This window comes from Cynara cardunculus (genome assembly GCF_001531365.2).
Source record: "Cynara cardunculus var. scolymus isolate 2C chromosome LG 15, CcrdV1, whole genome shotgun sequence".
In the NCBI taxonomy this organism is placed as follows: Eukaryota; Viridiplantae; Streptophyta; class Magnoliopsida; order Asterales; family Asteraceae; genus Cynara; species Cynara cardunculus.
In genome coordinates, this window is record NC_037542.1 from 6705737 (window position 1) to 6720154 (window position 14418).

General features: G+C 35.4%; 1 protein-coding gene across 1 annotated transcript in view; it reads right to left on the minus strand.

Annotated features, from left to right (window-relative positions):
- Nucleotides 1–9817: 9817 nt before the first annotated feature.
- LOC112528468 (caldesmon-like) overlaps nt 9818–14418 on the minus strand; it is a 7611-nt gene continuing 3010 nt past the window's right edge. The window contains exons 4-7 of the mRNA XM_025139496.1: nt 11487–14415; nt 11322–11402; nt 10901–11048; nt 9818–10181 (exon numbers count right to left, since the gene is read on the minus strand). Of these exons, the coding sequence (XP_024995264.1) occupies nt 10920–11048; nt 11322–11402; nt 11487–14415 (3139 nt within the window). The 3' untranslated portion in view covers nt 9818–10181; nt 10901–10919. The remainder of the gene's footprint in view (nt 10182–10900; nt 11049–11321; nt 11403–11486; nt 14416–14418) is intronic.

Sequence of the window (14418 nt, forward strand, 5' to 3'; positions counted from 1 at the left end):
TTGAAAGCTCTGATTTCACCAACCTCTTCTTGAATAAGAAGACAATTCTAGACAAAAACTTTATGTGTTTCCTATAAGGTTCTAATTGACGTGAGTCATGGCGTGGCAGCGAGGTCAAGCCTTAAGCCTATACATGCCACAGCAAGGATGCAGCATTTTTCAAGGCATTACATAAGGCAGCAAATTTGTTTGTCATATATATATATATATATATATATATACACACACACATATATATAAGAAAAGTTATATATTGATATCAATTAAAGAGTCCGTGATCAAAGATTCATATAGAACTCGTGAAGGTTTTATATTTTTGTTTTAACGTGAGTCAGTGAGATGTATGTGTGAATCCATGATTCTGTGAGTGAAGTAATTAGATAAAAGTGTGCAACCTAAAGTTACAAGAGTAAGATACAAAGGTAAAGAAGTAAAAAAACGGCCACGCCTTGTAAAAAACGTGCATCGTGGCACTCCTCAAGCAGCCATAGCATGAGCCACACCTTACACAGACGTTATGGGGCTTAAGGTAACGTCAAAGACGCATCTTGCGCCACGGCACACCTTTTAGAACCCTGGTTTTCTATGTGAGAATATCATGTTTGCATACAAAATCTCAAATTTTCTTTAATAAACAAGAGAATTTTGGTCATTCAGTCTGTGGTATTATTTTTCGGGCAAAGTGTACTTAAACACTGCTTATGATCTCTACAGCAGAAATGAGTAGGAATGGGTTCCCATCCCATATATAATAAGCAGACAAAAGGCTGATCAATAGCAATTATGTTTATCTCCAGGAATAATTAATTATCCATGTAGTCAATTTTGGATATGGGAAAAATGGGCCTTTTCACAGCAGAAGTTATGATGTATACCAAATTTCTACTACACCAACCTAGTTTCAAATTTAAAACAAAAATGGAAATATGGAGATTTTAACAAGCTTTAAGTAAAACAGTTCCCTTTTCATAGTATAGTTATGTTTTGATCGTTGAATATTTATCTAACATTAAAAGAAGCTCAAAATTGTGTCCTTTTCTGGAACTGAGAAATTACTAGGCTCTATGCAATGCAAGTACGAATTACAGTTAAAACTAATAATACGAAACCTTCACCATTGAAACGAATAATTGCCTTTCAAGCGCAACGCAGAAGACCATTTCCGACGATCAAACACCAAAGAAACCCTAAATGCGGAAATAATCATGAACATTTGAAATCAAATAAACAAAAAAAGAACCCCACGAATGCACTTACAGCTGCATAAGGTGGATGATTAGGGATCCGAAAATCGGAGGAGAATTGAGAGAAGCGTTGTTCGATCAACCTGGTATAGGAATTGGTAGCATCATTTTGGAATAAAGTAGGGTTTGAATGCGCAAATTTAATGAGGGCTTCTTTGAACATCTCCATGGCTGGTTGATGGTTTTGAGCAGTTGTGTTGTTAGGGTTATGGAATCGATAGGATTTGGTTTCCATGGATTAAAGGAAGAATATCGTATTCATTTCAAGATTCGGAGAGAGAAGAATTTTGGCTCAAAATCTTCAAACCGTTTGGGGGAAGCTTAAATTGGAAATATGACCGCGCCTTTCCTGCACACAACATTTAAATATTTTTCAAAAAAATGTAAATTATATAAAAATCTATTTTGTTTCATTTATTTGGTTGATTTTTTTATCTATACTATCTTATAAACTAGATTTATTAAAAGTCTTAAAAATAATTTTTAATATATAAAATACTATATATTTATGTACAGAGTCTTAAAAATAACTCATAATACACTAAATACTACTACTTTATACATTCAATCTTAAAGTCTCTTAATTTACAATTAAAATAACATATACTACAAGTTACCAATGCATATTATTACATTTTCTTTTCATATTCTCAAGATACTTTTGACACATTTCACTCATGCCTTCACCATCTCATACCTCTATGTTTTCTCCACATCCCCCAATGTGAGATTCAAACTGATATTCACCATGAATTATCAAAAGTTATCTCATTCATTGCTCTAGAACTCTCGGTCTCGATCTCTTATTTTTTTCCTCTTGGTGTAAATCGAACACATTTGTGGAGTCGTTTAAATATGTTGAATTTTAAAATATATTGGATATTAAACTGTCTTACAATCTTTTTCATCGATAAACTGTAATTGGAACCATAACTCTTATTTATTCAAATTATATTAATATGTAAAGACCAAGTATAACTTATATCATCGTTAAATATTCTATAATAAAACCAACAAAACTTCAAACTCGTTAAAATTCACGGCTCACGCCACATTGTGCAGGTACACAACTAGGATTGCGCGGATACATAACTAGTAAATAGAATAATTGTATTTTTTTTTTTAATTGAGGGGGACAGGTTTTAAAAAAATTTATCTTTCTATTTAAGGTTTCTTTTATTGAATAGGTTATTTTTTATATCATTGTAACATACTCATTTTTTTTTAAATATGTTTGGCAAATGTCTCTAAATGTGTTCTAATGTCTATTATGTGTTTAATAAGGTGGATTATGTGTTAATATAATGCTGTATTGAGGACTTGTAGCAAAATCCGTAAGAAATATAAAGGGTTTCATAGGTTGTTATAGAGTTAGCAGCATCATCCTCTCGTTCAAAGTTAGAATAACTCTGAATTCAAGTTCTTCAGACTTCGTCTTCAAATTTGACATTTAGCGTTAGTCGCGTCTTCTCTTAAAATAACTCCGAAAAATATCTCTTCAGACTTGTACTTGTACGTCTTCAGATCACCCAAACTCTGAAGACTTCTTTTCAAATAACTAAATAATGCCTCTTCCGACTTGTACTTGTACGCCTTGAGATTACCCAAACTCTGAAGACTTCTTTTTCAGAGGTCTAAAGAATATCTCTTCAGACTTGTACTTGTACGCCTTGAGATTGCCCAACCTCTAAAGGCTTCTTTTTCAGACTTATACTTGTACGCCTTAAGATCGCACAAACTATGAAGTCTTCTTTTCCAAAGATTTGAAGATAGACTTTCAGAGTATAGTTCAACCAGAGGGGCTCTGGTTGTATTAACATTTAGTGTCCAGAGGGCCTTTGGTTGCAAAGAATTGTTGGACCAGAGGCTTTGGTTGCTCTTTCAGACTTAGACTTAGTTGAGTTAGCACAATTCAGATCGTTGAACCTTCCATCCTTAGCCCAAATTGTTGTAATTAAACTTTCATAATATTTAGGACCATTTTTGTCCTAACAGCTTTTCTGTAATATATTTGTTGAAGTTATATATCTTGTTACGAACACGTGGGCCAAAAAAGTTATGAATTTTTAAGTGTTTGATGGTCAAAATGGGTGTCGGGTCAAACCCGACCCAAAACGAGTTTGTGCAATAAAGTGATGAAAATTAGATCTTTTCACATCATTTTTACTTCTACGAGCTTCTAGACCAAATTGCGTGTGATTTCATACACCAAAAGCTAAAACCTAGCTAAATCTTGGCGAAACTGAATAGAAATTTCAAAGATTTTGAAGATTTAAAGGTATAAATGTCGGTATTTGGATTTTCTTAATGTATTTGGATTCATGCAACTAAGGTTTAAGCTATAAAATGAATGATGGAATTATTTTGTAGAAATATGATGAGACTACTTGTTGTTTGGCCAAAAACTTGGATTTATTTTAAAGGATTAGTTGAAATACGATTGCATTATGAACACAATAAAACGATGATTTTGACGAATACGACTTGAGTTTTGCTATTTTATAAATTTTGTGATATTTTGAGATAGAAATCTGAATTTGGTTCCAAATGGGAATGGTTTGGATACAAAATTGTTAAAGATAGTCATTTTGAAACTTAAAAGTCAATGTTTTTGTTTTGTTTTAGAAAATTCGTATAAAATCAAAGAAAAATCCAACAGACATGAGGTCAGTGGCATCTGAAATCAACTTTTGATGTATCTTTTAAAAAAGTACAACTGCTAGAGCCCCGTATTTACTGGCGGGGATCTCGATATTCAATGATCAAAGGCCTTGTGGTTGTCACCGGTGGATTTGAACCACCACCTTTGGGAGCAAAACATAGGCCCAACAAACTACCATTCAAACAAATGAACAAACTATTCTTTATAATGCAACTTTATTTCCGGTATGACTGTTATCTGAATCGTTAACTGTCAGAACTAGAGATGGTGAAAAATCGGTTCCGAACTGGACTGAGCTTAAATCGGTCATCGGCTGAGATTTTTCTTTGGTAACTTTCTATGCCAAAAAGTACACTAAATATAATTTAAGGTTTGTTTGTGGGGCTTAACCAACTAAAGATCAACCACTTTGAAATAAACATGAGAAAATAACAGAAACAAAGATACAATAAGACAGAGGATCGGTGACGCGGAAAAACCCTTAAATGAGAGAAAAATCCATGGACGATACAGGAGATCGTTTGATGCACTATGGACGTCAATTAGTGACATTGTCATTGATTACAATTACAATGATGTGAGCAAAGTAACCTGTCGGTCGTGGAAAATAGTAAAGAACAAGAATTGCTTCTACAGGTAGACTTCGTATGCGTATAAATTCTGATGATCTGGGGTTGTCTCTTGTGATCTTCTGGTCTCTTATAGTTGGAGTGTATGACTAAGCTAACGATCGACTTTGATTGCTATTGAATAAAGATAACCATTAATATTGATTGTCTTGGATCTTAACTTTCTTTTATGATCATCTATGGTTAATGATCGCATTTGTCTTTATTCATGCAATATAAACCATATATAACGGTTGATGTAATAAATGCACGTACATAGGTAGTATATTATCGTCGAAGGAAACTTCGATCGTGGATATATAATGTTGATCAAGGATCGAAGGTAAAGGATCCTCGACCGGGGGTCGAAGGTCTTTATGGTCGTAGATAACCACAATCACAGATAGCATAGTCGTTCGTTGTACGAATTTTGGTTGCAGACGTTGTGGTCGAGGAAAATGTCATCGTCGGTCGAGGGTGTGAATTTTTACCAAAAAAGTAACCGATCTCATCGGTCCCTGTCCCGACCAAAATCGACCAGTCATTTCTCCATGTACAAAAACTGGTCCCTAGAATTGAATCCGGTTCCAAGCCGGGCCGAGTTCAGGCCCAATCTCTTCTTTTTTCAAAAATAAAATCTTGTTTGAAGAATTTTTTTTTGAATAATATGTTGTTCAAATACACTTTAAATCTCTAAAGAGATCATCCTATTACACTTCAAAATACGTTTTTAATATGTTTTTGCATTCAATTTACATTTTTTAAATAACTATTATATGTAATTCGTAAATCATAAGTAATAAAAGTTGGTTTTCAATTTTCAAATCTTTAACTTGTTTTTGTACTTTCAAATCTTCAAACTTCAAATATATATATATATATATATAGAGAGAGAGAGAGAGAGGTTGGTTATTATACAACTATTGACATTTGTGCAACCAATACAATTCAATCTCAACTGTCCATTTCATTTGATTAATATGTGATTTCATAGAAGTTTTTATTGTTTCCTAATATAAAGTATCGATCATAATTAATGTCATATTCACATAAATATTTAAATCATAATAAATGAACTCTCATAATAAATGAACTCTCATCATTTCCATAAATATCTCAATACACTGGGTTGCATTGGTTGTACAAATGCGATGGGTTGTATTTGAACCAAACTATATATATATATATATATATATATATATATATATATATATTAGAAGGGTACTCGCACAATGTAGCGAGATACATATCGATTTTAATGTTTTGTTTTTTCTTTGTCTCAGTTGATGTTATAATACGTTTTATGTGATTTTGAGAAAGCGTAATGTTTTCATTTTTAAATAAAATATAAATGTAAAGATATGATAAAAAATTGAAAAAAAACATATTGATATTAATACCAAACTAACTATTTAAAATTTCTCCCTTTTTTGTGTATTTCTTTAATTATTATTTTTTTGATTTTTGATTTTAATAAAATAATTTTTTATAAAGATAATAATTAAGTATTTTGTTAGAAGTTAATTACTATCCTAATTATATTTTAGATTCTTTATATTTAAAATGAGATATTTATCCTTTATTTAATTATGTTTATCTGCAGTTAATTACATGAAACTTTAATAAGTTGTACTTACGCATAATTTACTTATAACCTTGAATTTTAAGTAATATGTATTAAACAGTACTTTATACATAAAAAAAAATGGTTTTTAAGAGTTTTTATCAAATGCTTTATATTATAGTATATATATATATATATTATACAGAAAATTTTAAATATATTTTTCATTAAGATTTTTGAAATTTAGTATTGAAATACACTTTAAATAATACATTTAAGTATATAAAATCTTGAAACACTTGGAAAGAACTTCAAAAAAGAATTTGAAAAACCTAAAAAACTTCTTAGTTTTTGGTATAACAAAAACATGAAAATCTTGTATGATTTATAAAAACTTATTTAAAAAAAAATCGGGCCTATGTATAACCGGTCCCTAATTTTCATAAAAACTATAATCGGTACCGAACTGTCGAGCCTAATTGGTCCAAGTCGGTCCGTGCTACAGCAGATAAAATCAAACCAAAGATTAAACACGTTGACTCCATAGATACCCGTGAATAATCTCTTCTTAGGTTCATTAATTCAACGAACACCAAATCTTGGGCTTCAAATTCAAATTCAATGTGAGCTTAGAATTTGGAAAGAAAATGGAAGTTTCTGAATTCAAGCTACGACCATCCAAATTACACAAACATAAGGTAAATAAGTTGGGCAAAAAAATAGGTTTGAAAAAGTTGATGAGTTGAACATTAAAGCCCAAATGAAACATATAAATAGCATCAGAAAACACAACAGTGTCAAAAAAGATGCTTAAACAACGTTTTTATACCTCAAAAATTTCGTAGGCTTCGGGACCTATCCAGGACATGCTCCTTGTTTCAAGCGGTTTAACTGTTCATAAGCCTGAAATGCCTTAACGAAAGTTATACATATTTAAGAATGACACTCTTTTTAGCCTGATCATGGCCCCGGGCCCGATCCTCCACGTCAAGACCCGCAAGACCAGGCCGGGCCCTATTTGGTCCATCTCTAGTCAAAACAAGTTAAGTTTGTCTATCTCTAAGGGGCCGTTTACTAAACGCTTACCCGGTAAGTACTTACCGGGTAATTTTCCTCACCGGATGAACTTGGATGGCAAAGGCCAAGAATCTTATCCGGTAAGAACGAGAATAAGGATGGAAAGTCTTACCCGGTCAGTGAGGGTGACGACTCTTACCCGGGTAAGCGCTTACCAGGAAAATTGTTGCATGAAATATGTTTTTGATGTACTCCAACCTTACCCAATAAAATAAATTATAGCATTGACTCCTAACGATAAGCACTTACCGGGTAAACATTTAGGTAAACAGCCCCTAACTTCATTTTAGTTATGAAGCATCTCATTAGTAATTTCTATATACAAAGTTATAATACGTTACTTTTTCTCCGGTAAATGCATCAAATAGATCAAGATTTTTATGGGTATCCTTAAAAACGATGGTTGTCTTTTTGGCAAAAGTGAAATCACATCAATGAGTGTCTAATTAATTAAACTTACAATTACAAATACAACAAAAAAAGGCTTCTTTACAATGCCAAATGCAAAGCAACTGTTATAAACATCATCAAACTGCCTTACATTAAACATTAAATACAACATTTGGCATGCACGTGTACAACATTTAACACTTAGTCTTTACATACATATCATACCTCCTAACTTGCAATTACCTACCATGTTGATGCTGATGCTGGAGAAGATGAAAACCTATCCGCAATAAGAACAAGCAAATAGCAGCATCTGTGAAACCCAATCAACAATCCAGTTAGGGTGGTATACACACCCACACCTTAAATTAAGGGACCATTTACCAAATACTTAACCGGATAAGCACTACCTTACTGGGTAAGCATGGCAAGGACCAAGAATCTTATTTGACAAGTGATTGCAGGTAAGAGCTTACCTATAGGTGTTTGGCAAATGGACCCCTAAGTGATTCAAACGATTCCGTGAACATGGATGGAATGTTACATGAATATCCTTGTACCTACCTAAACCAAATCAAACCAACACAACCTACTATATCCCACACATAGGTAGGGTCTCGAAAATGACCTATCAACTAGGGCCTTGATGATAATGGCCAGAAAATCCTCAGTGACCTTAAGTCGTAGCCTTTATTTGTCGGTGGAACTGGCCATCAAGGTTAGCTACTAGGAACCTTTGCTCTTTCAGACAATGGAACATGTGACTAGACGACTTTGCACACGACAAGGCTCTTTTGGGTGTAAATATTATGAAGCTAAATCACCACTGCTCTCACATGCATCTAAAAGAGTTTGATAGCTGAAGGATGCCATCATAAGCACAGTGAAGACTGTAAGCTCTGGAGTTAAAGAGTGTAAATTTAGAGAAGACTATTAGGCCTAGGGCTAAAATGACATGTTTACAACTTGTGAATTATCATCCCTAACTAAAATAAATTTGGTGGTTATCCACCACTGACATTTGTATCATCCTGATATATGCACATATTTATAATCATGTTCTTGTGGAGAAGGCATACATGGAATGACCATCTGGTTTCATAGGTCAGTAAGAGGCATCTAAAGTTCGTCGATTGGCAGATCCCTATTTAGTTGTATTATGCCTTAAAGAAAGTCAGTTTGGCATGGCAAATCAATTGGTCTGGTCATCTACGTTAAAAATATTGTACCAAGGATGACTAGGAGGTTATACTGGCTCCTAAGATTCCTTATTCGAAAAGAGCTTAAAGAAAACTACTTTGAAAACATGAACTATTTTGTTTTCAAGAGTTGAGGTGTCAGATCTCATTAAGGCGTATTTCTTAGGAGAAGTAGACATGCAAACAACAAATTCCCCAATCAATCAAATTTTCTGTATTTAGCTATACCCCAAAAATGGTGACTTGCCTAGGATACAGGATTACAGGGAAATACAAAACATGAGTCAGTAGACTGAAACTATAACACAAAAGACTTATTCTGAGACTTCAGTAATGGAGATTCGGATTGTTGGGGGATTACTATCATGGAGTCGCTAGGCCTCGTATAGCTTTTTGGTGAGCATGTTGATTCAGTTTATAAAATGTGCTAGTCATTGGGATGCCCTGTTGCAAAGTCGAAAATATCTCGGCAGTGCTTGGGATGAGGCCTTTTATGCACATTCTCAAGCATCCCGTATTTGACAAGAGTGCAGAGCATATCAAAGTCTACTCACTTTTTTCACAACAAGGTGGTGGTACTTCTGATGAACCTCTTATCTATTGAACCATTATGGATGAACCTCAGAGATCAGGTAGCAGATACTATGATAAAACCACTTTAGAGAACATAAATAGATCCTAAATGTGAAGATTTGGGAACTTATGATATATATATGCTCCAACTTGAAAGTGTTAGAAACTCCAAGGATATATATATATATATATATACAAGGAGTATCAAACGAGAACGTGACCTATTTAAAAGAACACGAAAATGGGCGAATCACATGTGATTTTACACTAACATCACATACATAATCACGTGTGATCCAAGCGACCTTGCCCCGCGACTTGAAGACGCAGCCACAAGTCGTCCGGACACTTTTTTTGACCTTTGATGTAAAATCACATGTGATTTTGCACGTGATTTGCCCGTTTTCATGTTCTTTTAAATAGGTATCGTTCTCGTTTGATCCTGCCTCTCTCTCTCTCTCTCTCTCTATATATATATATATATGTAATTTTGTCTATGTTATACTTTTAGGTTTTCCCCTTGCTCAGTCCATGGCTCACAATTGTGCATCAATTATTTATTTGTTCTTGGCTCGTGTAATAAGAGAGATGCTCTTCCAGGTCATCTCGATGACCTTGACCACAATATAGTAATAGTCTTGAATGTTTTCAGCCTACATAGTTAAGGAGCATATGCCAACATTTTGTCCAGGGTCTTTTTCGAGTATTTTTAACAAAAGCAACTGAGAGCACCCATCCCTGTTCATAAGATGGTTTCAACTAAACGAGGGAACAAACAACAATTAGGAGTTTGCCGTACCAGGATGGACTTCGCAGCTGTGATCGTGTACTTCTCATATGGCCTTCATTTGCAATATTTTATTCCTGGCAAAGAGCATTAACCTTTTATTAGTGATGTACCAAGTCTGAGTTGCTTCACTATTTACAATTTTCTGACAAGGATGTTATGTATGAAGGGAGAAACTCTGTTTAACATCATGTTCCACAAAAAATATTATGACCTGCTCTGCACAACATCAGAGTGTCAACTCGGCACAGGACCATGTGCTTTGGAAGTAGTCGATGTATTAATACATATAACTACTCTTTTGAATGGAATGCAGAAGCATAAGAAAACACTCAACACTCGTGATTGGAAACTTTTCATGAATTGAGTATTGGGGAAAAGAATGAATATTGAATGTTATATGTTATTACCCCATCCATTGACTAAACCCTAAAACCCTTGCAAAAGAAGTGAAGCAGAAAGCCAGAAACCAATAACGAATGTTGAATGTTTTTACACTGACCAACAACCTAAAGCCAAACCCATGCAAAGGATGTGAAGAAGAAACACATGCACATGCCACAAGATTGGTGCATAGTGAAAGTTCTCCCCTTGCTTAGTTTTTTAAGAAATCAAATTGACAAGAGTCTAGAACAAAATAAGCTAAGTAGTAATGTTGACATATTTTTCATCGAGACCACAGATACATTGAATAAACTGTCTTCACTCAGGATCCTATTTGAAACTCAGCTACCATGAAGACATAAATAAAATCCACTTTATATAACTACCACATAATGTAACAAGTAATAATTACCATTTTCATGGTCCTGGAATTATAAATCAGTTCTCCTAGTCTTCTGCGACTTTGATGCTTGTTCTGCTTCAGCAATTCCAGGTTTCCTCTTTGAGGGTCTTGCACGTCGTGAATGTTTTAGTTGCTCTTTTGAACGATTAGGGCCATTCTTGATTGCAAAGTTTGCAGCTTAGTTAGTCAAAAGTAGTACAAAATGTGGATTATAGAGAACGTAAGAATCAAATTCTTTTTCTAACTTCAGCTTGTTGAACATGAAATATATAATTAAGCAGGCGTTCAGAACATAGATCATAGGAGCTTTCCACAATAGGATGAGCTAGAATCATCTGACAAGAAAAGGCATTAATGTTTTGCCTGTACAAGAATATGAAATCTAATGTTGTTAGGTAAAATATATCTTCAATTTTGCAGCATACCATACCTCAATTACTACAGTTGCTTCTGAAGTTGTTTTACGAGGCCTAAGGCTTCGTCGGACTGGTGTCGCTCGCTCAAGTTGATTCTATAAGAAAAACAATAAATTGAATGTAGCATACGAAATAACTAGGAACAAGATCAAATTAGCCAGATGAAACATAAATGATACCTTTGCCTTCGTAGTTGCCTCTTCTTTCTTGCAGCTAGACCTCAGTCCTTGTCTTAATGGTCGCCTTTGCTCACCTTGATGCTTATGATCTGGAAGGTTCACCTTCGCAACACCTAAAGACTTACACGGAAAAGCTCCCGAGACTTCAATTATACTACTTGATGACGCCACATTTTCATTGCTCGCTGCATTGTTTTCTTCTTGACCTGCATCTTTCTCAGATGCTTCAGTTTGTTGTATGCATGGCTGGCTTCGCTCTTCAGTCCTTTCAACACATTGTTCTTGTGGCTGATATCTTTGTACCTTGACATCATCCTCACATTCTTCTGATTGATTCTTTTCAAATCCTGCCTCATTTTCACCCTTCTGCCCTTCTTTGGTTCCTTCCATTACTTCTTTTTGTGGTTGAACTTGTCCTACAACAGTGTCATCTTCTTGCACTCCGTTATGCTCCACACTTGTCATTTCCAATTGGGATCCACTTCCGATCATGTCCGCACTTGTCCTTTCCAATTGGGATCCACTTTCGATCATCATAAAATCTTGTTCTACTGCAGTAAGGTTATTCATTAGTTCAGATTCTTCCTGAAGCAGTTTTTTGTGTTGTCCTTCCTGTTGAGGTTGCCCTTGGGATGTTACAGTTTCTCGTTTTTCTAACGGACCCTGGTACACTTCTGATTTATTATGTTCCTCATTGTCCCCTTCTACTTCTGCTTCGGTTTGTGTCATCACCAAATCCTGCAGGCAGTTAGAAACACCATGCATTAGTACAATATCTTTCTCTTTCACTTTGTTTAGTTGTTCTTCTGGATGTTCATCTTCGGCAACTTCAACTTCTCCTTCTATATGAACTTGTTTCATGACATCCCTCTGTTGTTGCTTATGCAGCTGAAATTTGTTCCCTCCCATGCAATGCTCTTGTGGCAGAACATGATTTTCAGCAACATTTGGTCGCTCTTCTGACTCATTCTGTATGACATATGCCCTCCCAACTTCTGTTTCACCATGATTCATCCGTAAATCTTGTTGCACTTCACTATCCATCACAAGCCCAATTTCTTTCTGATTTACTTCTGTTTGTTGTTCTTCCTGTTGGGGTTGCTCTTCAGCTGACTCAGCTTCTCCATTTTTCAGCAAGTCTGGTCCACAAGATTGAATTTCCTCTTCAGTCCTTTCAATGCATTTCTCTTGTAGATGAATTGGTTCTTCGGTCACATCATCATGCTCTTTCGACTGTTCTTTTGTGTCTACTTGTTCTTCAGTCAAACAATCGTGCTGCTCTTCTGCTTCAGTCTTTTCCACATTTTCCACTCCTGCCTGAACTTCATACTGAATTACCAGTGCATCTCTTTCTTCATCTGTCAGTACCCTTCCTTTCTTAATTTCCTCATCTTGAAGTGGCTTACCAACCTTCTGCACTTGTATTTCTAGCATTTTTTGTTCAGTACCTCCACCATTTTGTTGTTCCTCTTCGGTACCTTTCTTGGGCTGTTCTTCAGGCCGAATTTGTTCTTCAACGGTATCATCATGCTGTTTTTCCACACTAGCATCTTTTACTTGTACTTCACATTGCATCATCACTGAATTTTGCTCATCACCCGATCGATGATCTTGTTTCTGTAGTAGATCCTGTTCCATACTTCCTCTTTGTGGTGGCCCCTGGGTGTAAAAGTTACAATCATTCTCTTCCTTGCTCTGTTTTTGCAGGTCAACTTGTTCTCCACTTAGATGATTTTGTTGCAGCTGTGATCCAATCTGTTCCATACTTTCTCCTTCTCCTTGCTTCTGTTTTCCAATCCATTCTTTAATGACACCAACTTCTTGTTCATCACTTCTAGCCATCAACAAGTATTGACCTTCCTTAACTTCGTCATCTACTTGAAGTGTCTCTGGAAGAACTTCATTGCACCGCTGGTGTTTCAATTGTAGTTTTTCAGCTACTTCAGTGTCCACCCTTTCATGCTGTTCGCAGGGTAGAACTTTATCATCTATTACACTCATAAGTTGTTCTTTGTCTAAAAATTGTTTCTCAACAGTATCAGATTGCTGGTTTTCTTCTGGTCGGTTATGTTCCATATTTATTGCTCCTTTTTCTTCCTTGAGTTTTAATTGTTCAACATGTTCATCTACTTCAGCATCACAATTAATCATCACAGCATCTTCACCGACATAATCTTCTAGTTCAATGACTTCTTCATCAGACTCTGGAAGATATTTTCCAGCCCCTTCTAGTTTCCGCACACCCCGACCAATCCACACCACGTTATACTGTTTTCTTTGATGACCTTTCTCCTTAATCCCTTCCTCAAGTTGCTCACATGGTTGAAATGGTTCTTCACTGACATGCTGTTTGCTTCCAGATCGCCTCTGTTTCACACATCCTCCCTTTCCTTGAATGTGTTCTCCACGGCTAATCCATGTAAAACTACACTGATTCTGTGGCTGATATTGCTCATTAGCCCCTACCTTATATTGTTCACATGGTAGATTTTCTTCTTCATCAACAACAATTTTCATTCTTCCTGATCGCCTCAGTCCTACAATTTCTCCCTTCTCTTTTCCATTTCCATTTCCATTTCCATTCCATTCGCCGCCAACCTTTTGATCTATGATCACTTCGGTTTGATCTTCTACTGAGAAAGCTGTTTCAACAACCATGTTGTTCTTTTTTTGTGGTTGATTTTGTTGTTTTTCAGCTCCATCTTCTTGTCCTTCCTGGTCAATCCTTGCCATAATATCGTAAAGTTGTCCATCTTGAATTGCATCCTCTTCAACCTCCATTCCCATAACTTCATTTTGTCCTTCAGTTACCTGTTTGGGTTCTTCTAGCTTGCTTATGTTTTCAACTACCTGCTCTTCTTCTGTTTGAGATTCTTCACCAATCTTAATCTCGTTACCTGCTCTACCCCGTTGCCGTACATGAATCGTCCTC